This window comes from Rhizopus microsporus, assembly GCF_002708625.1.
Source record: "Rhizopus microsporus ATCC 52813 unplaced genomic scaffold scaffold_12, whole genome shotgun sequence".
NCBI classification, from domain to species: domain Eukaryota; kingdom Fungi; phylum Mucoromycota; class Mucoromycetes; order Mucorales; family Rhizopodaceae; genus Rhizopus; species Rhizopus microsporus.
The window spans coordinates 613,651-640,142 of record NW_019671927.1 but is presented as its reverse complement, the minus strand read 5'-3'; the positions used below and the strand labels follow the sequence as shown (position 1 = coordinate 640,142).

Below are 26,492 nucleotides of genomic sequence, written 5' to 3'. Positions count from 1 at the left end.
CTCGAGACTTCGTAATTTGTTGGCTCTGTTTGAACCGCTATAAAAACTTCTCAACTTCTTCGATCAATCCTCATGAACACGATAGTTCTGCTGAAATTCCTCAACATTGTTGCTAGCTGAGAAGGATGCTTTCTCCAAGTTGGCTTCTAAAGTAGAAACTTCTTCTCCTTGAGATGTCTTTTTCTTTAACCATTCTAGATGCTTTCTATTCTTCCTGTGCATACGATTTATATCAATTTCATTCGCATTGATGGTTTTCGACTGTGGCAAGTTCAAGAAAGCTGTTTCCTCATCTTTTATATTAATGTCAGGCTCTTGCAAGAGGTGATAACGATTGTACAGTTGAATATGGAATTGGAACCGTTGAGAAGTGAAAGGCGCGCTTGTTGACAAGTTTACTAATCCATTATCAGTACCAGAGAAAGTGAAATCGTTCGCGGCGTCAATCAGTCAATCTGTAGCATCGAATACACCAGTTGTTTAGGAGTTGATTTTGATTGAATCATCTTTTTTTTCTTGCCTACTTCTTTTCACTTGTTCCTGAATTGCCTTATCAAATCGAATAGCCATTCTTTTGCGATATAAGCCCTGTTTTAAGCTTAATATAAGACTGCGACAATTGATTATCTCTATGCGATGCTGATTTCGCTTCTCTTTCAAGCATTTCATATCCTGCCACGTATATTATTGATGTTTGTGATTATGGAGGTCAAAGCAATCGACATTTCTTCATTGTGGAGTTCTTTCTGATGATATGAGCCTTTTGTAGTGTTTAATGCTTTGAACATGGCACTCTCAACAGGGTGTTTTTCCAGGTTTTTTTTGGTTTGGGCCTTTCGCTCCAGAGTAATAAGAATGTATCAAATTTAGGTGCTGCTCTGTAAGGAGCAAAGAAAGCTCGTGTGAATGATACTCTATTGCTTCGGTTGACAGAGGCAAGGCTGACAGAATTGGCGCCATTTGGTTGTGTTCAACAAATTTTGCTGGCAGCGGTTTTCGGATGTCATATCCTTACATCTCTTTTAGCACCATTTGGCCATTGCTTGTAACAAAGGTATGGTTTTTTAGTGTTAGGATCATCATTTGTACAACTGGAAAGAATCTACAGCGATAGTCGCTTAATTTGATCATTGATTCTTTCATTTTATTGTCTACTATATTTGTTATGTCTGTAGAAAAGTCTTTTCTTCTTATGTTTTTTAAAGATATAGAACAAGTTCTATATTGGCATTCTTTTGGTATGGTAGTTGATTCCGTTTTCGACGACGACGCTTCTGGTGGAAAAGCCAGATTCCTTTCTTTCAAATTTGCTGCAGTGGTCTCAAAGTTTTCTTTAACAAAGTCTATCCACAGCAGATGGTTTCTTTTTTCTCCGTTCCTTTCCATGTAATCTGCCATTACTTTATTTTCTAGACCTGCTAAATCTGCTGCCATTGACATTATTCCTCTTGGCAAAGTAGTTGATTCTTGAAGCTTCGCTTGGAGCTTTTTTAGCTCATTTTCCAATGATACTCTTTTCTTTTTTTGTATTATGTTAATAATACTGTTGCTCAGAAAGTTTCGCATAGAATCATCAAAGTATTTTCTGTATTGTGGGTCGTTATTGTGATGAATCTTTGTTTGTTTGGTAATTGATGGTTTTTCCACAGTCAGCTTTCGTTTACCAAGTACTGAAGCAGATGTATAAGTAAACGCTGTGAACTTGCATTTTTGTTTTGTTTTAAAATTAGGCATGCTACCATCGAAAATTAAGCTTCTTGACCTTTAAACCGCCATCAATTGTACATATCTTTATTATTTGAGCGAAAGAAGATAGCATAATTTGATTTTGGAAAGCATTCGTCATCTGCAGTGGTTTTGAAAACATCATGACTTTATTGATTAATTGTAAAAATATCAAGTAAACATCAAGCTGACAACAATTTCATAAGCAAGGCTTTTTATTTATTGCAAACGCTATGTTCCTATTAAGTTCGTGATTATCCATTGTTTGCGTCAGTTAAAAATCGTGTATTTGTACATTGTTATTTGATTCGAATAGGTTTGCAATAAGTTGATTGTACCTTATCTTTTAAGATGATTCAGAGTAATATCAAAGTACTTTTCAATATCCGATGTGGCTGCTAAAATCTTAGTAACTTTAAAGTTACCCACACTTCAGAGTTTCGGAGAAATACTTGTTCATTTATTCCCTTTAATGTTTAGCCACTTTATGACAAGTTTCTGAAGGATGTACGCCAGAATATCTCGCATCAAATGTTGTATGGCGCTCATTCTTTATTAGTGACGGTTATTAGAGGCAAGCAATGCATATCATAAGCGTTATTTCAAAAGAATCAAATCGTTGTAAACTCTATAAATCTTATTAGAAATACGTCATGTCTCTTCAGTTGAAATAAGCCCCATCATTAATAGAAATTTCTCCAAAATCAATACTAGCTTTTTCAATATTTGTAAAAGAGTTTTCCTTATTCATGTCTCAACACTAAAAAAAAAAATTAAACGTAAAAAGGAGACTTTGTTAACTTTAATCCCTTGATGCGAGAGTTAAAAATATATGTGACGTATGATTGGATCTCGGAATTTGAATTATTTTTAAACTTAAAGGAGTGAGGACCCTTTTCTTTTTTATTCTCTTTTTTTCTCTGCTATTCATTATTTAGTTTTTTGTATCGATGAATATTATTGCACCATGTCCACAAAAGCCTTCAAGATACAATTACTATGCAATGGGAGATCAAGCCGATGAAGCTTGTCAAGAACTTCGACAAATTTTAGCTTCGTCTAACAAAATGGTTGAAGAATTATCGATTGCCAGAACCAATAATCCAATGCCTAATGATACTAGCTTTATTATTCCCAACATTCAACAATCCAATGTAAATGAAGATAGACATCGACCAAGATCATTCAGCATGGGAGATACTAGAGCTCACTATCTCTCAAGCAAAGTTTGTTGTCAGTAATCTCGCTTACTGATTTCTCTATACATGTATACACAACTTATGAAATTGTCTATAATGTACATACACAAGAAAAAGAAAACGAAACTATACTTTTATTATTACTTTATACATATTTTTATATATATACACAAGCACACAATCTCTTTCTCTCTCTCTTTATCTCTCTTTATATATATTACACATTTATATACTACATCTCTTTTTTTTTTGTTTAGATATATATACTCTTACGATCTTTAAACATCAGCCTGTTTCTGTATAAAAAAATTCAAATAAATATGACTCTTTTTATTATTATTATGAAAATCCATGTGCTTTTCCTTTACATTATTTTAAGCAGCACTTTTTTTTTTATAATAGAAGGCTATGGAACATAGCTATACTTAATAAGGTTTAAAAGACAAAAGTTATGAAGCTTTGACAGACTCAACCATCTATTGTTTAAAGATTTGTTTAAATCAATTTAACTTTTAAAGAAAGGGGAAAATTGACATGTTCTGCCACGCTTTAGATGAATGATAAAACAAGGGACAACAGGAGTGCATAAAGAAAAAAAAAAAGCCATTTTCCCATTGATTCTTTCCCCCTTCGTGCGACATTTTATAATACACGCACTGTTCAACACACAAAATGCTTTATGCACGATGAAATAAACTCTATTTATTATAATGAAATCTAAATTTTTGCATCAACAAAGTCACTCCAGCTCTTGACTTCATCAGGAATACCATTGCTATGTTCAACTCTGTGCTTTACACATGATTCTGCAAATAATACTGCAACCTTGGAATCATTCAATAAAGGAATACCAAAGTCTACAGCTGCTCGACGACAGACATAGCCTTCATCCAATTGGTCTGGTGCACGAACCTTGGCCAGATGTATCACCAAATCGATTTGATTTTCCTTGAACAACTTTCCAAGCTGTCTCTTATCTTCCGCGCATGAAGCGATCGGCAAACAAACAGAAGGAACGCCATTCTTGTCCATCACTGCTTTATCTTGTTCGGTAGGCACAAAAATAGGATGTCCAAGTTGATGATGTAATGTTTTTGCTATAAATATATAATCGTTCATGTCTGTTACACGGTCTCCTCCAATCAACACACCAGTCCCTTGTTTAGGAATTCTAAAGTTTTGTGTTGCTTGTATGGCGGCCCAGAATGCTTGATGCTTGTCTTTACCAAAGCAGGCGACTTCTCCTGTAGATGCCATTTCGACTCCCAAGAAAGGATCAGCGCCTTGCAAACGAGTCCAGGAGAATTGAGGTACTTTGATGGCTTGATAAGCATATTCCTTTTTCATCAAATCGACTGCAGAAGGAACTCCCTTTTGGGCAAGGGCTCGTGTAGCCACATCGATAAAGTTAACGCCCAATACCTTGGATACAAATGGGAAGGAACGAGAGGCACGAAGGTTACACTCGATGACCTTGAGTAAAGGTTCTTGCTGACCAGGGATGTCCTGCTTGATAATCTGCATATTAAATGGTCCCGTGATCTGGAAGGCTTCGGCAACTTTGTCTGCGATGTCCTTTAAACGAGTCATCGTCTGTTGAGAGAGGTCACGAGGAGGTAAGACCAAGGTAGCATCACCAGAATGCACACCAGCATTCTCGACGTGTTCCGAGACAGCGTGAACGAGGACGACACCGTTGCTTGCAACACAGTCAACATCGATTTCTTGGGCATTCTCAATAAACTTTGTGATCACAACAGGGTGCAGAGGAGAAACACTCGTGGCATAAGTAAGATTGTGTTTAAGTGCTTCAGGAGTATAAGCTACATTCATTGCCGCACCAGACAGAACATAAGAGGGGCGAACAAGAACTGGATAGCCTACGTCCTGTGCAAATTGGAATGCATCTTCCACGCTACTAAGCTCCTTCCAAGCAGGTTGATCTACGCCAATCTTGTCTAGCATCTTTGAGAATTGGAAACGATCCTCAGCGGCATCAATCATTACGGGGGAGGTGCCAAGGATGTTGACCTTGTTCTGGTGTAACTTGAGAGCAATGTTCTGAGGCAGCTGACCACCCACACTCACTACAACGCCCTTGGCGCCTTCGAGTTCCGCAATATCCATCACACGCTCAAAGCTGAGTTCTTCAAAGTACAGACGGTCGCACTCATCAAAGTCAGTCGATACAGTTTCTGGATTGTAGTTCACCATGATTGTCTTTTCACCAAGTTCGCGCAAGGATCGCGTACAAGATACGCCACACCAATCAAACTCGACAGATGAACCAATACGGTAGACACCAGAGCCAAGAACCATAGTACCCTTATCTTCAAATGACACATCGTTCTTGGCTGCGTTGTAAGTCGTGTAGAGGTAGTTGGTGTGAGCAGGGAACTCGGCGGCCACGGTGTCAATTCGTTTGACAGTAGGCACGATACCATGTTGTTTACGTAATGCTCGAACGGAAAGCTCGTCGGATCCAATCAATTGAGCAATCTTGATGTCAGCAAAACCAGTCTTCTTGGCATCCAAAAGGAGTTCAGCAGGAAATTGATTGAGTGGAATGTTTGCTTGTTCAGACAGCGTCAACTGAATACGAGCGATCTTTTGTAGTTTATACAGGAACCATTTGTCGATGTTGGTTAACTCGTTCAATTTGTCAACCGTGTATCGTTCACGAATAGCCTTGTCCTTATTTAACATGACTTGACCAAGAGCAAATAAACGTTGATCAGTAGGGTTGCGAAGCACATCATCAACGTCTTCAAACTCTTCAGGAAGGCCTTCAAATCCAAGGAAACGGGGGTCGATTTGACGAATGGCCTTTTGCAAACTTTCTTCAAATGTTCTACCAACAGCCATGACTTCGCCGACAGATTTCATGGCAGAACCGATGTGGCGATCAACATACTGGAACTTGGCAAGATCCCAGCGAGGGATTTTGGTTACGACGTAATCGAGAGCAGGTTCAAAGCAAGCTGTCGTTGTCTTGGTAACTGCATTTTGGAGACTAGGTAAGGTATGACCCAGTGCGATCTTGGCAGCAATAAAGGCAAGAGGATAGCCAGTGGCTTTAGAAGCAAGAGCACTAGAACGACTCAGACGAGCATTGACTTCGATGACTCTGTATTCTAAGCTCCTAGGGTTGAGAGCATACTGAACATTACATTCACCTACAACACCCAAGTGACGAATAATCTTGATAGCAGCTGTACGAAGCATATGATATTCTTCATCGCTTAATGTTTGAGAAGGAGCAACGACAATAGATTCACCAGTGTGAACACCCAAAGGATCAAAGTTTTCCATGTTACAGATGGTGATACAGTTATTGGCAGAGTCACGCATGACTTCATATTCAATCTCTTTCCAGCCCTTCATTGATCTTTCTACCAATAATTGAGGAACAAGGGATAATGACTTGGTGGCTAATGAACGCAATTCAGCTTCATTATCAGCAAAACCAGAGCCAAGACCACCTAATGCGTAGGCGCAGCGGACAATGACAGGATAGCCAATCACACGGGCAGCTTCTAATGCCTCATCGACAGTTGAAACAGCGGTAGACTGGGCGACGGGAATATCAATTTCTATTTAAAAAGATAGAGATGTAAGATTATCTAATTTCGCCTATCAGTTCGGAGAATGAATTACCATTAAGCGCTTTGACAAACAAATCACGATCCTCAGAGGTGATTAAGGTCTTGATGGGTGTACCAAGAACCTTGACGTTTAAGCGTTTGAGGATACCCGAGCGATCGAGCTCAATACCACAGTTTAAGGCTGTCTGGCCACCGAATGTAAGCAAGATACCGTCAGGACGCTCCTTTTCGAGGATGTGAGAGACATATTCACATGTGACAGGTAAGAAGTAGACTTTATCAGCCAGAGTATGCGAAGTTTGGATTGTGGCAATGTTTGGATTCACAAGGATAGTTTGAATACCTGATTCACGCAAAGCTTTGATAGCTTGTGAACCTAAAAAATGAATTAGAAAATGACAATCATCTTTTTTATTTTATTTTATCTTACCTGAATAATCAAATTCACCTGCTTGACCGATACTGAGACCACCTGAGCCTACGACGAGAACTTTCTTGACATCTACAAGAGGCACATTGGAGAGTATTTCTTCAGACACCTTTACAGCAGCACCTTCACGGGAATTGACAGAGGGAGGAGGAGTAGAAAGAGGAATTGAGTCAATGATATGCATGTTGTTTTACTTGATTAAAATGTTATCAATATAAGTTTTATCGAATGCCAAAAGACCAGAAGTAATTAAATAAAAAGCAATAGACATAAAAAAACTAGAAACAAGCTTCTTTCTCTTATTCTTGTTTTGTTTTTTTTCAAAAAAAAAAAGAAGAAGAGAAATAAAGGGCAAAGAAAGGCCCTTTTATATACTAGTGACTTAAAGGTGAGTCATTATTGTTCTTTTTGTAGGGGCGAGGTGAGTCATTCTTGTTCTTTTTGTTTTGGAATAAATCTAAGTACTCGGCAAATTGAAAGTCACAAAATTAGAGATTTGATTTGGTTCTGATAAAAAAAATCCTACCAAATTATTCCATAATTGCATCGCAATTAGCTATTCTTCTCTTCTTCCAGAAGGGCAGACGCTTGAGTTTCAAAATTTTCAGTGTTGTATTGACTGATTTGATTTGGAGAAAAATGAGGAATAGGCACCCCAAGTACGCATGAAATAAGGCCTGACAAACCAATTGCGAGAGATGAAAGAGCATCCCGAGACTTGGTGGATCTACCATGCTTGACAGAGACACATTCTGTGTTGATGCACATTAAGCTACCCTTTGTGAGTTTTTTGATCATTTTTCCGTTCTTTTGCTCAATGAACTGTGGATGCTCTAATTGCTCGAAGCAATAGACACATGTTTGAGACGTCTTATATTCGCTAGTAATACAGACATTGCCTCTTTTTCCACGCATTATTTCAAGCCACCTCCCCCCGTATCTACGATGGCCTTTTATTCTAGTTCCTACTCCTGTGCCTCTATCCCCGATGAATTGAACTAGTTTATCCCAATCTATTGGGTTATGAGGATTAGTTGAGCTTCTACAACCATCATACCAAGTTATATATTACCTCTTTTTGAAACTATTTCCCTCCTTTCTTTGTCAATTATGGAATTTAAAAATCTTGATTTTTGAATCTCCTCAGCTCTTTGCAAGTTTACCCTCTTCTTGGACGAGTAGAACCTTCGTAATTGACCAGAATAACCTACATGCAGGTTAAAAGAAGCTTGGTACTCAGATATATAGGAATTTGTTGTTGTAATAGGCGCTTCCGATAATATAACTTCGACCTTTGATATCTCTTTTCCGTCAGTAGTGTATTTCTTTGCTCTTTCCAATTTTTTCTGATTTGACGGTGAGAGCAGCCAACATCAATGTCTACAGAATTTATAACCTGTTGTGGAGGTAAATTCAGATAGTCTTTGTTGACTTGAAGATCAATATTTGTTTCCTTCAAGATTTGATATCGGTTATATAGTTTCAAGTGAAATTTGTACCTGTCGAAGTTGAATGCTGTAGTGGTTGACATATTGATGATACCATTATCAGTTCCAGAAAAGACAAAATCCTCAGGTGATTCAACTAAACGACATTTGGTAACTTCATATACACCACGGGTTTCATTAGTCAACTTGAAAAATGAGTCTTCTTTTTCCTCTTTGGTGGAGCTAGTAGATGTCACTTCTTCCTTCTTAGCAATCTGACTTTTGTAACGCATGGCCATCCTTTTATAGTAAAGCTCTTGATTTAGGGCGGATTTGCTAGACCGACATTTTTGAATCGCAAGATATGCGTCACGTCTTTTCTTTTTGGTAGCATTGAGTTTTGTTATCACCCCGTCTTTATGTTCACTCATTAATTCAACCTTGATTGTCTTTATCTCTGCAGTCAGCTTCGTCACCAAATCAGATTTGAGTAAGGTACGTAGACTATCCTTTAGGTTGTTGACGTTATGCTGCAAAGTATCGATTTCACATTGTAAGTCAGAAGGGTTCTTCTTGCTTTCATTTATGACCGCAGGGTAATTCAAAATACGCGAAAGATGGTCAATTGGTTTTTCTGCTGCAACAACGCCAGCTTCCTTGACTTTTTTTTGAACACAATACTCTACACGTTTGCATACCTGGTAGTATTTTGATATTTTGAGCAAAAGTAAGATTATATGATTCACAGGTTTTCTTGATTTGAGCCATATCAAATATTGAGCAGAATACAGCGTCTTTATTCGATCGTGCGTACTCGATGGAATCAATTTTGTTATTATCAAAATCTGCAATGCTGAGAGGATTGGGCTCTGAGGTAAGCATCTGATATATGGATGTAGCATTAATTTTCAGTGCCTGAAGCTGTGAGGGGCGTGGTTGAGGGAAAAGCAGGCGAGTGAACTTTTTATTGCCTGTGACATGTAAGATGTCGTTTGCTAATAGACAGAATGGTATTTGATAGCCGATTACAAAACGATTTTGTTTAGCAGGTATATAAGGTTTAAGTTTTTGAATTAATAGGCTCATGGTTGATATTTCCTTTTCCGTTGCATCTGTCATATCTCTTTTGATATCCTCTACAGTGATGGTTTCACCAGATGATAGTAAGAGATGCTTAGTCACTGACTTCAAGCCCTTCAAGCGCGAACGAGATGGTTCATCGGTGTTTGCATTGTCTGAATTTGATTCTTCATCATGTTCAACCTTATCAGTAGAAGACTACAAAATATGTTTGTTAATTATTTTGATTAAAAGAGCAGAAGCTTTATCTTACCGAAGCGACGCTATGCCTGTTAAGTTTTCTGAAGAAGTCTATTCTTTGGTCATTTTTACTAATTTGGTCTTTATACTTTGCTTGCTTTTCTTTGTCGGTTATCATTTGCAACTTTTGCTCCCGTTTTCGCTTTTTCTTGTACTCTGTGCTAATTAAGTTTCTTTGGCTATTACTGCTAAGAAATGAATCATCTACTGTATATTTATTCTTGGCCTTTCGAGCAACGTATGAATTGTACTTGCTGGTTCTAGCTCCAGCCAAATGTAGTCTTAACAGAACGTCCAGCAGGCGATCAAGAAGTTTTTTAAAAATATCGTTGGTACTCCACATGTTCTTGATGTTAGTAACTATTCGAGCAAGAGCGACTTTCATCTCTTCTGTTGTGAGCATTGTATTGTAAGAATCTTTGGTGATTCCATTTGAAGCCAATTCCTTAAATAAAAAATCCTCTACGGGATGCTTTTCTAGATTTTTTTGTTGAGCACCTGAACCAAAGAAGTGGGACTGAATGAGCGATAAATGCTGCTCGGTGAATAAGACTTCTAATTCTCTCCGATATTCATCTGGCATATTGTGGGGAAGCGGTAGAGATGAAAGTACGGGCTGTACACCATTTTTCTGAACAAATTCAAACGGCAACACTTGCAGCATATCGAATTCAGTAGATTTTTTCGGAATGATTTTACCGTCGCTCTTGATAACAATAGACATTGCATTTATGATAAATAAAAACTGGGCGCAGAAGTCACTGGAATTTTCAAGTGATGTTTCTATTTTTGTTTTGACAACATTTTCTATGTTTTCAGGAAGTTCTTTTCGTAAAGCTTTGTTTACTGAAATAGAGAATGTCCTGTATTGTTCTTCCACGTTAATACCACTTGAACCTGATTGGATTAATGAAGAGGAAGGTTCTTCTTTTTTAAAGGAAAGGTTTCTGTCCCTGAGGGTTTTGGCGATCGAATCAAAGTGTTCGTTTACATAGTCTTTCCATAATTCAATCATCAACTTTTGGCCGTTGTTTTCCATGAAGTTTCTCATCACATTAGTCTCCAAATCGGCAAAAGACGCAGCATTTGTCATAATTCCGGGTGGAAGCCTCGTCTTGTTTGACAAGTCATTTTTCGCTTTCAGGAGATCAGCTTCAAGTTTTTTGCTATGCCTTATCTTATTCAAAATCACAGTAGAGATATAATTATGCATTGAATTGTCAAAGCATATAAGATAGGTAAGGTCATTGTTATGTTGTCGTTTGCTTCTTTTAGCGAAGTCTGGTTGTGTTGGTTCTTCATCACTGAGCCTTCGCTTATTGACGCGTATAGGTATTGGTGTTTGTTTATCTTCAATAAAGAAGCTTCTTTGCTTTTTCTTCTTTGAGCTACGCATACTATACTTATAGAGTTGTTTTTACTGAACGCAGATGTATCACTCCACAATGTTACCTTTTGTTAAAAAAATAAGTGTTTGCGAAAAAGTCGTTTTTCGTGCGTTATACGCAAATGAATAAAAGTGATATATACAACTTTATGACTGCTGAATCGACTAGGATAAGAATACAGGCAATGGCCCCACCCAAGACACTTTCTCATCTTGTTTCGCCTTTCAACACTTTAGTGAATCCTTACAAGCTTAATGACTATCAGCTGCCTTTGCTTTTTTACACTGACAATGTAAACAGCGATCGAACTTTTTTGGAAGGCGTACTACCAAGTTTATTGAAAAATAACAGTAAGACCATTGTATGCAAGCCAACAAACATCGAAGAACAGTCTAGCAATGATTATGGTTCGGTTTTACCTGTTATGGCACTTCCTAATACAATGAGTGTGTTTGTATTTTCTGATTCTGAAGAAATCAACCTTACATGTCAGAACATTTTGGATAATTTGGAAGAAGATCATCCCGTATACTTGGATTTCGATTGTGAATGGATAGCAAGAAATCATGATACTTTTAATATTAGATCAAGAAGAGCACAAGCATCTTTAAATGAAGCATTGTTTATCCAATTCTGTTATAAAAACAAAACTTACCTGTTCGCACTTTTGAATTCACCGAGGATGACTTTCCTGAAAAGTTAAGATGCCTTCTGGAGTGTGAAAATGTGAAAATGTAAATGGTAATTTTCTGCGCTTACAGAAGGGATACAAGATAAACTCAAAAAATATCGCTGAGCTAGGATCATTTTGTATGGATAGAGGGATTATAGAGAAAAGGTCCTTATCCTTGGCCAAAATCTGTGCTATTGTTTTGAAATCTTTACCAAAAAACAAATAACGTTAGGTGTGGAAATTGGAATGCTCCTAGGCTCACACAAGATCAAATTAATTACGCTGCATTAGATGCATATGTTAGCGTAGCTATCTTTAAGGGCTTGATTGATTATACTGTAGTAAATAAAAAAGTCAGACCATCGTCATTACTATATTCTGGGGCAATTATTTGGATAAAAAGGCTTTCAGCTATATTGTTAAATAGCGTATTTCATAAAAAAAGAAAAAACACCAAAAAGGTGACTATACTGTGATAGAAGATTGTCTGACTTTTAATTTGTTATCTTTTTGACTGTTGGTGATATCCTAACAGTACTTTTAATGTCAATAGCTATTAGGATGACATAATTAGGGCAGAATGGTAGTATCTATCGCTGCTCTTTTGAGTGAATAGAGTAGTATTCTATTTAGAGGCAATTGAAATAAGAGGGAGGGAGAACAGAATGCGCCATAGACTTAATTGATCTTCGAAGATTTCCTATCACATTGCTGTCCTTTGATAAACAAGGCCAAAATTGATGATATTCGCTTAGGTCTATTCTTTTTGACCAACATTCTATAGATGATTAAATATCTCGAATCTAAAGTTCTCTCAAGGTTTACTCTTAGGTATCAAGGAAGCAGAATTAAAACTTGATCCAACAAGGTGTAGCTGCACTTCCATAATTATAAGATGTGTATATATCAACCACAGGTACACACTAGTGTTGAACAAAATACTCCGTAAACTGGTGCTGTTCAGGTCATTTTCAACTGACAGATATATAAAAGTAAAAGATGCCAATCACTTGTAGTAACAGATATATTTCAAGTATTTGAGTCACTCTGTATACAAGTTGCTTATTAATATCCTTGCGAGTTTTTAATAGTAACTTTGCTGACAAGTCGATCATAGAAACAGAAATATTGAAAAGAATATGCATAAAAAGAAGTATCAAGTTTATTGAAGCTTATTGTACTTTAACATTATGGGGTTTCTTTATGAGTATGGCACCTCGGGTATTGATATGGGTATTCTAGGACGGCCACGACCACCAAGGCCACCACGGCTACCAAAGCCACGACCACCACTACGTCTTCTTCATGCCAGTATTGCCATCGGTTCGTTGTCGGGATTACTCAAAGCCGAAATTTCAGTACTTTCATCAAGGCCCCCAGGAAGACTTAGATCATCAGTACCAGGAGAAATTTGTCCATCGCTAGGAATATTAAGGTCTAAGCCATTAGCATTGGGGTCGCCTTGAGGAGAAGGAGCAGCTAAACCAATAGCGGCAAGAGAAGCACAGATAGTAAGAATAACGAGCTTGATTTGCATTTGAGTAATAAAGTATAAATCCAAAAAACTGTGACAAACATTGCCCCTCTTTTATATTAAAACAGATTCATGTAGATGCTGTTGCCATGGTCATTTACTATTGGCTATGAGCACATTTTACTATACTTGATTAGATGGCTGTATCTGCTTCTCTCTATTTTGTCTATCAATGATTAATAAATGCGTAAACTACAGGAAGCATATTATCTGTATGCGCATATCTGTCCCCCCAAATTAACGGCAAGGAAAGCCTGTATCACATTGGAAGTCGGAGTGAAGCCAACAAGTATTGACCTAGACACGACTGACAAACTTGAATTTTATTTTATAAAACTTGAATTTCAAGATGAAGTTTTCAAAGCAGGCAGTTGCTCCATTCTTTTTCACCATTTTACTTTGCTTAGGCAGTGTTTCCGCTTTAACTCTTGCCATTGAGCCTCACAAAAAGGAATGCTTCTTTGAGTACATGAATCTTGATGATTCAATGTCTATCACTTATCAAGTAAGAAACATCAACGGATGTATGTCCACATTAAACTCACATTCAATAGGTTGCTCACGGAGGAGACTATGATATTGACTTTTGGGTAATGAAAATAATAGCAATAATAACAAGCATTAAATCTCTCTCTATCTTAAACACATATAGTTGACAAGTCCTCAAGACACGATCATGGCAACAGATTCTCATCATGACCAAGGTGCTTATACTATAACCGCCAAGGAAACTGGGAAATATACCTTTTGTTTCTCTAATGAGAAAACATCTCAATCCACCAAGGTGATCAGTTTTAACACGCGTGTTCACGAAAAGGGTACTGCAGGTAATAATATCCCTTAACTTTGCCACAAGCTGTGTATCCAACATCATTCCTAGTTCAAACCGATCCTTTGAAACATGAAATAGAAGAATTGGCAGATAGTATCTTTGCTATTAAATCAGCTCAAGAATACATTGTAGCCAGAGAACGTAGACACAGAGACAGTAAGTTAACATATGCACTTCTTTGTTTATAACGTAAACAATTTTTATTAGCTGTTGAAAGTACGAATGCTCGTGTCAAGTGGTGGTCTATTACCCAATTGGGTCTATTGATTACAGTCTGTTTCCTTCAAATTCATTATCTCAAGCACTTCTTTCAAACCAAACGAACTGTTTAAGTAACTCTTTATTACACAAAGTTTTGTATTTTATTTTCAATAGACAATAAAAATGAAGAGGAGAAAAAGAGGGGAGAAAAGTGAAAGAAAAGCAATTGATTTAAAAAGTTGTTGTTAATTTTTCATTTTGTTCAACAAGATTGGCCACTTTTTCAGAATATTGTAAAGAAAGCACTTGGAGTCTAGAAAGTTCAACTTGATGTAAGACGACACATTGAGTAACTTGATCTAGTGACGCTGCTAATTCTTCATTGAAAATCATCTTTGCAACAATGGCAGAGACTGTGTTAATAGGCAAGTCAAACATTTTGGATAATTGTGCTAATCCAACTGTGGAGTAGTAAGAAGCATACGTAAACAAGTATGTACGAAGCCCTTCTTCTTGAATCTTGCGCACAAGCATTTCTTTGATTTTGTTTGTTTCGGTCATCAAATCCCAAATCTTGATAGCCAAGATGTATTCCTTTGCCTTTTCCCATTCACCTGATGCTAAGGCCTTGGCAGCGCTCATGATATGGTCTCTTGTATTCTCGGGTGGGCCACAGAATGCTTGACGCTCATTATAATCAAGTAATCTACGGAAGGGTCTAGAGATGAACTTTTTGTTATTAGGTCCAGCCTGTGCTTGAGCAGGAATTTCTAAAAGCATAGAACATGTCAAGAAGATACATTCCAAAAGCTCCAAATTGATGTGCATATGGAAAGGTAATTGACGTTGACGTTCAGCAGCTTCAACATCCACAGTAGTAGGCTGATTGAAGCGTTGAGTTTGAACACCTTGAGCCAAAAGTTCTTTAACACGACCAGATCCTTGAATCTCGGAAAGGGTAGCATGAGATTCTTTGATCAAACCTTCGCGGAAAGCGCAGATACCAAGTTGAACCATAGCACGGTTGTATAAGATTTGAGTGGCAATATCAGCCTGGTGGATGGAATCTTGTACATGGGACATTAATAATAAGTCACGGGCAGTGTAGTATTTCTTAAGAAGAGCATAGTGATAAATATGGCAAAGCATAGCACGGGTACGGAATACACTTGAAGTATCGTTATAGAGATAGTTGCAAAGTTGGTTGATCAACTCAGAGGGTTCTTCGGCAGTAGTAACCTTGGTGACAACGTAGTCAGGTAAAAGCTTCTTACTAGCGATCTCGAGTGACTTGATGACGTTTTCAGGCTTGTAGTAGACGTGATCTAACTTGCGGAAGATGACTCTAGGAATAGCAGATGTCATGCTGTATGTTTCAAGGTAGAACTGAGAACGGTGTAACAAAGCATAGATGGCGGCTTCATCTCTAAGACGGTCAATGTATTCAGTTGCATGAGGGTCAATGTTTTGAAGAGACTTGTTAAATTCATCATCTAAGCGTTCGACAAAACTGACAATGGATCCTCTAAGTTTAATAACCTCGCCGGCTTTTGGAACGACATCTCTGTCTTCATTGTCAAGATCTTCTGCATCTTCGGTAACCATGAAAGATTTATTGGTTTCAAGTTCTTGGAGCAAGCTGTTGAATTCGTTGGTAGCAGACTTCCATGTGGCAACGTCCATGAAAGGAGCCTTGCCAACGTTAAGATCGAAACGAGAAGCAATAAGAGCTAATAAAACAGAAATCTTTTGGAAGGATGATTTTGCTTTCTCTAACAAAGATTCCAAAATGCTGATCTGTTCAACACGATCTGTGTTCTATAGAATATCACTATAAGCCCCATCCATTGTCATGCATACGTGCCATTCTTTACCTTTCTACCACGGCTTTCTAACACTTCTCTTAAGCGAGCCAAAACATTTTCAGAGGTGAGATTGACAACTGCTTTTCCTCCTGCACCAACAGCAGTAAAGCCATCTTCCTCCTCAGCAGTGATTTCCCTATGAGTTTCTTGAATTTCTCTGCCTTCATCTTCAGCTTCTGATTCATCTCCAGGCTGCTCTTGTTCTTTCATGAATTCCTCGGGATTCTGTGCAATAACATGTAAGTTAACTTTCATATCACGCACAAAAAAAGGCTTTACCTCTCTATAAGCAGTGACATATTCACCATATTGCTTGGAAAGCTTCTTGAGCTTCTGTCTCAGGTTGTTCATGGCCTTGGTATTGCCCGTGCTCTTCTTTTTGCCTTTATCTTTCTTGAGGCTCTCGGCTAAAGAGTCTTCAAGCTCAACCATCAGTTTGATGTAAAACTTGGGCATAGGAATCTTGTTGAAACCAGTTGTAGCTCTGGAGATGGTGACAGTAAGCTTGTCAAATTCTGTTTAACGCGGGTTAATGTCTCTTATGGCACACGTCAAATTTTTTTTTTCTTTATATTTCACCTGTGGCGATCAAGTTCCAGTCATTGTTCTTTTGACCATTTTCAATAGCCTTTACGGCATTTTCCATCTCTTCAAGTCTCTTATCCTTTTGGGATCTTGCTTGGCGCTTTCTACTGGTTTCATCGTCAGAATCCTCGGAGTCGCTTCCACCTTTCAAGAAACGATTTTTGGGTTGATCTTGGGCGGCTTCAGAGTGATAACTCTCTGCCTCAGAATCATACTCGGAATCACTTTGGGAATAGACGGACTCGTTTTCAGAAGAGTCAGTCTCAGATTCAGTATCTGATGTAGAACGGAAAAAACGAGACATTGTAATGAATAAGGGTTGTCTCTAACGGCAGTAAAGAAGGAAGCCTTTTGCTACTAATTTTTTTTTCGTTTTATTTCAGCAAAAAATTTTCAAGTCACGTGCATGTGGCGCTGTTATTTTACTGACCTTGTCTCTCTCTCTATCTCTCTCTGCTGTTACTCTATCTACAAAAAGCAACACTTGAGGGCTTCTCTTATTGTATATCCCTAATGATATGATGTTACATTATAAATTTCATTTGGTTTACATATCAGACAAGTGATTATTAGTTTGAAATAATATGGAGACATATTGCTGTAAGATTAGTGCTCTAATAGTTGATTATTGTACTTTAAAAGCATAATAGTGTCGTAAGATCATTACCAATTTACTATAGGCATAGCTGGTGGCAAGTTTATAGATATGAAGAGCGCGTCTGTTGCTTATTAATAAAGAGTTACTTCTTTTGAGTTTACTATATACCCTTTTGACGTATCATTGTTGGGAAGAAGTGCGTTCTTTATATAGTGTCGTAAATTTGTTTATCGAATCATGATATCCTTTATCTTATAATAGAATACAAGTTACACTGATAGCCGTCTTTCATGCAACATATCTAAGCTATATTCTGTCTTTTTTTTTAATATCAAATATCATCACTCGGTGTAGAAGCAGCTGTCCTTCCATAATAACTGCCCTGTCTGCAAACTCACAATGACCTTGAACTAATGCGATTCCCTGGTGTCATTTTCAGCTGCGTACACTGAACTGCTGCGGTGCAGTGGTAACTCATGGCACAGCGCTTGTGACTGTCGATATCGCCATATAAATTGTAAAAGTGTTGAAGGAACTTTGCATATACCTTTTTTTTATCCTTGAACTGAACCAAAAAAAAAAAAATGAAGCAACGTTTCAATGCTTTGGACGTCCGTTCGACAGTTATGAACCTTAAAGAAAGGTAAACTAGAGTTAAAGGAAAAAGAGAGAGAAAAAACTGACAGCTAATTCGGAGAAAAGGCTGATTGGTATCCGTTTACAAAATGTATATGACGTGAATGCCAAAACGTTCTTATTCAAATTTGCCAAGGTATGCTAAGGGAATATACCAGTGACAAATATTGAAAGCTAACTTACACTTTTTTTTAGCCTGATGATAAGGAGCTCGTTTTAGTCGAGTCAGGTACTCGTATTCATACAACACAGTTTAGTCGAGAGAAATCTGACATGCCATCACCTTTTTGTGCAAAGGTAAATATTTAAAGCTGTACATTGTATTGGAGTGTATTAAGCAATCTTTTGAAGCTTCGTAAATGCCTTCGTACTCGTAGGTTGACCAATGTACGACAGCTTGGTGTGGATCGTATTGTCGATTTTGAATTTGCTGGTGGTGAAAAGAGTCTAGGATATCACATTATTTGTGAATTCTACGCTTCTGTATGTTTCAAGAACAAAAGGGGTTATAAGAGTAGTTAATAACATGCTTGTTATAGGGCAACATCATTTTGACGGATCATGAATATCGCATATTGGCATTACTCCGTACTGTCCAACCAACTGAGACGTTGAAGATGGCAGTAGGCGAGATTTACAATATCAAGTCAGTCTTGACCGACTTTAAAAAGGTGGATTCTAATGAATTGAAGGAAGCATTATCAGCAGCTGGACCAAAAGACAACTTGAAGAAGATACTCAACATTAAATTCGGTAAGTAGGCTCAACGATTCAAGCGTTAGTAATGATATTAATCATGAGTAGAGTATGGCCCTGCTATGGTTGAACATATTATTATGGAATCTGAATTGGATCCAAACATGAAAGTTGCTTCTGATTTTGATACGTCTGAAAACTCACCTATGATGCATGCACTACTTGAGGGATTCAAAAAGGCAGATGATATGATTCAATCAACGAAAAATGCTGTTCCTAAGGGTTACATTATTCTAATGGATGACAAAAGGTCAAGCGATGATAAGGAAGGCGCAATGGAAATGTAAGTGCCGAAATGATACTTGACCGGGCTTTGCTCTAATTGAATGAATAGCTATGATGAATTTCACCCATTTTTGTACAAGCAATTCACTCATCGAAAATTCAAGGAGTATCCTACTTTTGATATGGCCGTAGACGAGTTTTTCTCATCAATTGAAGCACAGAAGCTTGAGCTGAAGACTCGTAAACAAGAAGAAGCTGCATTAAAGAAATTGGAAGCAGTCAAACAAGAACAAGAGAAGAGAGTGGAAACTTTGCTTAATCAACAGCTTACCAACACGCGTAAAGCCGAACTTATTGAACTCAATCTTCAATATGTTGATGCTGCTATCACGATTATTCGAAACGCAGTTGCAAGTCAAATGGATTGGCAAGATTTGAATGATTTAGTCAAGGAAGAAAAGAGAAGAGGCAATCCTATTGCTTTGCTAATTGATACTCTAAAGTTGGAAACTAATCAAATAACATTGGTTCTGACGTAAGAAAAAAAAGTAGGCAATATTGAATCTATTCTTATTTCTTATTTTAGTGATCCTGATTATCATGAAGAGAGTGAAAATGAAGACGAAGAAGAAAAACCAAAGGAAACATTCAAAGTTGATGTCGATATTGGTTTGACAGCGTTTGCAAATGCTAGAAAATACTATGAGCAAAAGAAATCAACGGCATCAAAACATGAAAAAACAATCGTAGCATCCACTAAGGCTTTAAAATCTGCTGAACGAAAGATTCGACAAGATCTCAAAGAAACCAAGATTACTGCCACAATCAACAAGATTAGAAAACCGTTTTGGTTTGAAAAGTTCCAATGGTTTATATCTACAGAAGGATACCTTGTTATTGCCGGTCGTGATATGCAACAAAACGAGATGCTGGTTAAACGTTATCTTTCAAAGGACGATGTTTATGTTCACGCTGACCTCCATGGAGCTGCTAGTGTGGTTGTCAAGAATAAGCCTCAAGCTAATGGTCAACCCATATCTCCTAGTACGCTTTATCAAGCCGGTATCATGTCTGTTTGTCAAAGTAAAGCCTGGGATTCCAAGATTGTCACTAGCGCTTACTGGGTTTACCCAGATCAAGTATCAAAGTCTGCACCTACTGGTGAGTATTTGACGACGGGTAGTTTCATGATTCGTGGCAAGAAGAACTTTTTGCCTCCTGTCCAGCTTGTCTACGGTTTTGGTTATTTATTCAAATTGGATGAATCCTCTATTGGTAATCATATCAAACCTGCAAAAGAAAACGACCTATCCACTGAATATGACGATGATGTACTTGAGCCTGAGCAATCTGCCAAGGTAGATAGTATTGAAGAAACAGACAAGTCCGATGTTGCTGAAAAGTCCAAAGAAGCAGAACCTAACGCGTCATCAGGTATATTATTAATTGTATCCTTATAGCATTACAGTAAAAACTTATTCATTTTAGATATTTCTATATTCAACAGCGAAAAATCTGTCAACGAAGAAGATAGTTCTTCTGATGATGATAATAGTGATGACAGCAGCAGCAGTAGTAGCAGCGATGATGAAAGCGCCTTCCCTGATACCAAGCTTCAATCGTTGCCATTATCCAATCACGAAAACATTCCTGATGCTAGTAAATATGCCCTGGACGAATACGGACATGACTCTGATGAAGATCAAACCTCATCTGCACCTGATAGCGATAAGGCTCAGGCAAAAAAGAGGTTTATTACCGCTAAAGAAAGACGTTTGATGAAGAAGCAAAATGCAACAGAAATAACCGAGGAAATAAGACTAAAGCAGCAAAAGCAACAACAAAAGCAGCAGAATAACGGCAAACAAAAGCAACAGACTCCCGCTAAGCCCAATGTGACTACACCTCCTTCATCTACGCGTGGACGTAAAGGCAAGGCTAAGAAGATCAAGGAAAAATATGCTGATCAAGATGAGGAAGAAAGACAACTTCGTATGGAATTACTTGGATCCAACAAAGGCCCACAACCCAAAGGCAAAAAAGCTAAACGTGAGGCAAAGGCAAAGGCGGAGAAGGCAGCCTTGGAGAAAGAACGCGCTCGAAAGGAGGCTGAAGAAAAGGCGCGATTAGCACAGAGTCAGAAAGAAGAAGAAGAAAAAGAAAATGACGAGCCACTGGAAGTAGGTGAAGAAAAAGACACTGACGTTATTCGACAATTGCTCAAGGAAGAGAATATTACTATGTTGGAAGCTGATGAAATTGTAAGTAATGCTACATTATATATATCATTTGAAATAACTAAACAAAAAACAAATAGGCAAATCTCTCTGCTTTGGATTCTTTGACAGGCAATCCTCTACCGGAAGATATTCTTCATTTTGCTATACCTGTTTGCGCTCCTTATCCAGCTATACAAAAATATAAATATAAAGTAAAGCTAACACCAGGTTCATTGAAACGTGGAAAAGGTAAAGATAAGAAAAACTTTATGCTTTGGGATCATGGCTAATTATACTCTATATTAGCTGTTAAACAAGCACAATCTGTATTCCTTACCCTATCAGATGCATCTGCTCGTGAAAAAGAGCTAATCAAAGGTGTCGCTGATATGGAAAACATCAATACAATGATGAGTAAAGTCAAAGTGTCTGCACCCAATCTTGAAACAAGCAAGCGAAAGAAAGGAAGTGGCCGAAAGTAATTTGTATAAATCCGTAACCTTAGATTTTGTAACTATATTTAATAAAAGAAAAAGTAATAGACTGAAGATACGTATGTAAAGAAGATTATATCCTTTGACGCAATATGATCAATTACGTCAGATATGAACATAATACATCACATTAAGCTCATAAAGTTGATTCATAATAGCATTTGAGACCAATTTCTTTTTTTGTCATGAATCTCTTTCTTTGTTAATAAAAAGGACTCCCAAGGGGCTCACTCGATCTATCTGTTTTTTTGATGTTTCCGAGTTATTTTTATTCAACAAGATCACGCACGGCCAACTTTTTTCAGCTCACTGCGAACTGTACTCTCAGAAGCTTTTGTACTGATTAATTTCCTAATTCCATTTGGTGAAGCATAGGGTCTTTCACGTACAACTCTTCCCAGCTCTCTTCTCTTCCTATCGTTAAAGATAGGCGGCCTTCCAGACTTTGGCCTCGTCTCTACAGCTTCATCTTTTTTCCACTGTTGGTACACGCGATGTATGGTTCTTTCTGAGATATTTTCCTCAATGGCAATTTATGCTGCCGAAATGCCTTCGCGACGTCTAGCAACCATCATTTGTTTTTGAGACACAGTTAAATAAGGCATTTTATGATGTTGTTACAAGGTAAAAGCAGTCTTATTCATGAAGCATCTTTCAAAATAAAAACTGATTTTTAAACTAATTTAAACTGATAAACTTTATGCCGATATTATTGTTTAACTTCTGCATACAGAATAGAAATTAAAATAAAAAAGGCTTAAAGTAGTTTATTTACTCTTTATTACATTATCTAACAAATACAATATGCAACTGAAATAATTTATTGAGAGGCAGCAGTTTGAACCTTCATGTAGTTAAGACAGCTACCGTGCTTGAACCATTCGATTTGACCGGCATTGAAAGTGTGGTTCAAAGTGATATCTAAGGAAGAACCGTTGTTCTTGTGAACACGGAGAGTCAAGGGCTTGCCTTCCTGGAAATCGGTCAAACCAATGATGTCAACCTTGTCGGTGGGGTCGATCTTGTCATAGTCAGCAGGGTTAGCGAAGGTAAGAGGAAGCATACCTTGCTTCTTCAAGTTAGTTTCGTGGATACGAGCAAAGGACTTGGTGATGATAGCAGCACCGTTTAAGTGGCGGGGTTCCAAAGCAGCGTGTTCACGAGAAGAACCTTCACCATAGTTTTCATCACCGATAACAACCCACTTAACACCTCTCTTCTTGTAGTCACGAGCGACTTCAGGAACACCAGCATATTCCTTGGTGAAGACGTTCAAGACGGAGTTGACCTTATCGTTAGCAGCATTGACAGCACCAATCAACATGTTGTTGGAAATGTTGTCGAGGTGACCACGGTACTTCAACCAAGGACCAGCCATAGAGATGTGATCGGTAGTACACTTACCCTTGACCTTGATCAAAATAGGAACTTCCTTGATGTCTTGACCGTTCCACTTTTCGAAGGGTTCTAAAAGTTGAAGACGGGTGGACTTGGGGTCGACCTTGACTTGAACTTCAGCACCATTGGCAGGAGGAGCTTGGTAGGTGTTTTCACCAGCATCGTAACCGCGAGGAGGCAATTCGTTACCGTTGGGAGGGTCAAGCTTGAAGGGCTTACCATCGGCACCAGTAAGGGAATCAGTGATGGGGTTGAAGGTCATGTCACCAGCGATAGCCAAGGCAGTGACGATTTCAGGAGAAGCGACGAAAGCGTGGGTAGCAGGGTTACCATCGTTACGACCAGTGAAGTTACGGTTGTAGGAAGTGATGATGGAGTTCTTGTCACCCTTCTTGATATCTTGACGGTCCCATTGACCAATACAAGGACCACAGGCGTTGGCAAGGACAACACCACCAGAGTTGGTAAGAATGTCCATAATGCCGTCACGTTCGATGGTGGCACGAATTTGTTCAGAACCAGGGGTAATGGTGAACTTGGACTTGACCTTGAGGCCGTGTTCGGAGGCTTGCTTAACAAGAGAAGCGGAACGAGCCATGTCTTCGTAAGAGGAGTTGGTACAAGAACCGATCAAACCAACCTTGAGTTCTTCGGGCCAGCCGTTAGCCTTGGCAGTTTCCTTGAACTTGGAAAGAGGAGTGGCCAAATCGGGAGTGAAAGGACCGTTGATGTGGGGTTCGAGCTTGTTAAGGTCGATTTCAATCAATTCGTCATATTGAGCACCTTCATCGGCACGGAGGTTATGAGAGAATTGTTGAGCGTAATCGGCGATGGCAGCACGGTTGGTGGCACGGAGATAATCACCCATACGGCTGTTGAAGGGGAACATGGAAGTAGTGGCACCAATTTCAGCACCCATGTTACAGATGGTAGCCATACCAGTACAAGAGATAGAGTCAACACCTTCACCGAGGTATTCGACAATGGCACCAGTACCACCCTTGACAGTCAAGATGCCAGCAACCTTAAGGATAACATCCTTGGGGGAGGTCCAGCCATTGAGCTTACCGTGAAGCTTGACACCAATGGTCTTGGGGCACTTGAGTTCCCAAGGAACACCAGCCATGACATCGACGGCATCAGCACCACCAACACCGATAGCGACCATACCAAGACCACCAGCGTTAGGGGTGTGAGAGTCGGTACCGATCATGAGACCACCGGGGAAAGCATAGTTTTCGAGAATGATTTGGTGAATAATACCGGAACCAGGTCTCCAGAAACCAATATTGTACTTGGCAGTAGCAGTAGCCAAGAAGTCATAGACTTCCTTGTTGATGTCAATGGCACGAGCCAAATCCTTAGCACCACCGACTTGAGCTTCAATCAAGTGATCACAGTGAACAGTGGTAGGGACAGCAACGTTAGGGAGGCCAGCAGACATGAATTGAAGGAGAGCCATTTGAGCAGTGGCGTCTTGACAGGCAACGCGATCAGGGCGAAGCTTAAGGTAGGACTTACCGCGGACAATGTCTTGGTTTTCGGCATCATCCAAGTGACCATAGACAACCTTTTCAGAGAGAGTCAAAGGACGGTTTAATCTATAGAAAATACTTGTTTAGCTTCCTTGCACTCCGAATATAAAAATTTTTCGCTTACCTTCTACGAACAACTTCGAGGTTGTCTTCGATTCTTTGGTAGTTGATGTATTTATCCTTTTCGAGGTTGGACATGGAAACCTTTTGGGCAGCCCAGTTAGTGCTAGCCTTAGCATAGGTACGGGCGTGAGTCTTGACAGCAGGGGCAACAGCCTAAGCGAGAATAATGAGTGATGAGTTCAAATTGTAATGCTGTTATTGTACCTTGGCAGCTCTGATAATATGACTTGAGGACAACATTATCTACTTTAGCTCTTTTTAGTTAAAGTAAAGGAGGTATTAATGTAGAGAGGGGGGAGTAGTAAGAAAAAGAGCCTAAAGGAAAAAAGAAGGCGAAAAATATTTTTGAACTTTTTATTTTTTACTGTCGTTACCAAATTAAGTAAAGGCTACACAGAAAAAAAAATTATCCATGTGCAAAAGAGATATTATTTATGTAATTCACATGAAATTAAAGTGGAGTCAGCTATTGTAATTGTAAGTTCGCGAAACTATATATATGATAGTCATAGTAATAGTAGTCAAAGGGTCTCTTTTTATCATTTACTTGCATAGCAATCGTTTCTATAGATATGCATACATTTTTTCATGGCCCTGATTTTATGATGATATAATCAAGAAAAGTAACAGGGCCAAGTAAAAAGTATAAAAAGACCGTCCGGGCCATGAAAAATCAATGTCATTTCAACCAACCAAAATTGGATTATAGTTTAGCCCAGTTTTATATTTTAACTTCCGTTTAAATGGCCTTCAAACATTGTATTTACGCGTCCAAAATATAAAGAATAAGTCGTAAATTTCGAAAAATGTTGATATCACAATACCTTGTACTAATAAATACTTTGTACTCATCTTACGGCTTTATTGAGTATTACCAACTATTGATCGGCAGTGTATTATTACTTTTCTATGCATCGTGACAGTCATTTCCACTATCTTATCCGTTTGTGCGACCTTGGGCCTGAAAAAATTTGAAATTCCGGCTATTGCATGGCCCTTTCCAAATTTATACAGTCGTAACTCGCCTCAAATTTAAGCCGAAGGGGAAGTTCTTCTCATTGTACTTTAAAATTCCGCATTAGGCAACCAGTATGATGGATCATAACATTTGTTAGAGATTATTCAAAGGATATACTTTTTAAAGATTTTACAAACGATCTGTTGATTCTATTGTATAGAATAGGAAGTAGCAAGATTATAAAACGTATTTACTGTAACAGCAAAATCCTAAATTGTCTCGATATATACTTTTTATGCAGACTGATTTGAGGATGTTAAAAATACATATTCTTCTTTTAGTAAAGAGTCGACGATAGTACTATACTGTCTCCTCTTTTGTAGAATTACATGTACAAACAGTTTATTCAACATTAAGCAGGGAAAAAACAGTTAGCAGCAAGCGGGTAGGAGAATTTGGATATATACAAACAGATGAACATAAATGGGTTGTTTGGTATGCACTTTGAGTCAGCATTAGATAATCTTTTATAACATCGAGCAACTATTACATAAACCACACGAATAAGTCAATGATATGTCCCAAACTCTTCATTGATTTGCTTTACTATTCGTATTAAATTTGTCTCCATTGCCTCTGCTACTGCCAATTCGCTGTTTGTTACAGAAGGTGTAGCTATTTTGATTTGAATAAGAAGCTACGTGTGCGCTCGCTGCTGCAGATCGACATTTCCATAACAGGACTACAGAGAGATCTCCCCTCAAAT

General features: G+C 38.3%; 9 protein-coding genes across 9 annotated transcripts; 3 read left to right on the top strand and 6 right to left on the bottom strand.

Annotated features, from left to right (window-relative positions):
- Positions 1–1,011: 1,011 nt before the first annotated feature.
- Positions 1,012–1,734, bottom strand: RHIMIDRAFT_244917 (uncharacterized protein; the record flags this gene model as incomplete). Its single annotated transcript, XM_023610122.1, has 1 exon — positions 1,012–1,734. One exon carries the CDS (start codon positions 1,732–1,734, stop codon positions 1,012–1,014), a length of 723 nt encoding a protein of 240 aa, XP_023464770.1.
- Positions 1,735–3,310: 1,576 nt separating this feature from the next.
- On the bottom strand, positions 3,311–7,567 carry RHIMIDRAFT_228390 (carbamoyl-phosphate synthase). Its single transcript, XM_023607615.1, has 3 exons — positions 6,960–7,567; positions 6,582–6,905; positions 3,311–6,517 (listed from the first exon to the last, which is right to left on the bottom strand). The coding sequence occupies exons 1-3, from the start codon at positions 7,141–7,143 to the stop codon at positions 3,642–3,644; spliced, it is 3,384 nt and encodes a 1,127-aa protein (XP_023464769.1). The 5' UTR covers positions 7,144–7,567; the 3' UTR covers positions 3,311–3,641.
- Positions 7,568–9,683: 2,116 nt separating this feature from the next.
- RHIMIDRAFT_258783 (uncharacterized protein) lies at positions 9,684–10,141 on the bottom strand. The gene has a single exon (XM_023611364.1). It carries the CDS (start codon positions 10,107–10,109, stop codon positions 9,711–9,713), a length of 399 nt encoding a protein of 132 aa, XP_023464768.1. The 5' UTR covers positions 10,110–10,141; the 3' UTR covers positions 9,684–9,710.
- A 1,137-nt stretch (positions 10,142–11,278) lies between these two features.
- Positions 11,279–12,022, top strand: RHIMIDRAFT_314474 (uncharacterized protein; the record flags this gene model as incomplete). The annotated part of the gene is made up of 1 exon (XM_023614939.1): positions 11,279–12,022. The coding sequence occupies one exon, from the start codon at positions 11,279–11,281 to the stop codon at positions 11,795–11,797; it is 519 nt and encodes a 172-aa protein (XP_023464767.1). The 3' UTR covers positions 11,798–12,022.
- An 839-nt stretch (positions 12,023–12,861) lies between these two features.
- On the bottom strand, positions 12,862–13,336 carry RHIMIDRAFT_258780 (uncharacterized protein). Its single transcript, XM_023611363.1, has one exon. It carries the CDS (start codon positions 13,302–13,304, stop codon positions 13,071–13,073), a length of 234 nt encoding a protein of 77 aa, XP_023464766.1. The 5' UTR covers positions 13,305–13,336; the 3' UTR covers positions 12,862–13,070.
- Positions 13,337–13,650: 314 nt separating this feature from the next.
- RHIMIDRAFT_239208 (putative COPII-coated vesicle protein) lies at positions 13,651–14,465 on the top strand (the record flags this gene model as incomplete). The annotated part of the gene is made up of 5 exons (XM_023609126.1): positions 13,651–13,806; positions 13,856–13,891; positions 13,954–14,128; positions 14,182–14,289; positions 14,341–14,465. 5 exons carry the CDS (start codon positions 13,651–13,653, stop codon positions 14,463–14,465), a joined length of 600 nt encoding a protein of 199 aa, XP_023464765.1.
- Positions 14,466–14,565: 100 nt separating this feature from the next.
- RHIMIDRAFT_204709 (uncharacterized protein) lies at positions 14,566–17,088 on the bottom strand (the record flags this gene model as incomplete). The annotated part of the gene is made up of 4 exons (XM_023606778.1): positions 14,566–16,152; positions 16,209–16,424; positions 16,479–16,714; positions 16,779–17,088. The coding sequence occupies 4 exons, from the start codon at positions 17,086–17,088 to the stop codon at positions 14,566–14,568; spliced, it is 2,349 nt and encodes a 782-aa protein (XP_023464764.1).
- An 840-nt stretch (positions 17,089–17,928) lies between these two features.
- Positions 17,929–21,788, top strand: RHIMIDRAFT_258777 (uncharacterized protein). The gene is made up of 11 exons (XM_023611362.1): positions 17,929–18,025; positions 18,085–18,154; positions 18,214–18,315; positions 18,370–18,501; positions 18,558–18,771; positions 18,823–19,057; positions 19,109–19,534; positions 19,586–20,433; positions 20,488–21,260; positions 21,317–21,467; positions 21,525–21,788. Exons 1-11 carry the CDS (start codon positions 17,967–17,969, stop codon positions 21,698–21,700), a joined length of 3,186 nt encoding a protein of 1,061 aa, XP_023464763.1. The 5' UTR covers positions 17,929–17,966; the 3' UTR covers positions 21,701–21,788.
- A 626-nt stretch (positions 21,789–22,414) lies between these two features.
- Positions 22,415–25,082, bottom strand: RHIMIDRAFT_217093 (aconitase). The gene is made up of 3 exons (XM_023607319.1): positions 24,973–25,082; positions 24,770–24,921; positions 22,415–24,711 (listed from the first exon to the last, which is right to left on the bottom strand). Exons 1-3 carry the CDS (start codon positions 25,006–25,008, stop codon positions 22,533–22,535), a joined length of 2,367 nt encoding a protein of 788 aa, XP_023464762.1. The 5' UTR covers positions 25,009–25,082; the 3' UTR covers positions 22,415–22,532.
- Between the last annotated feature and the right edge of the window lie 1,410 nt (positions 25,083–26,492).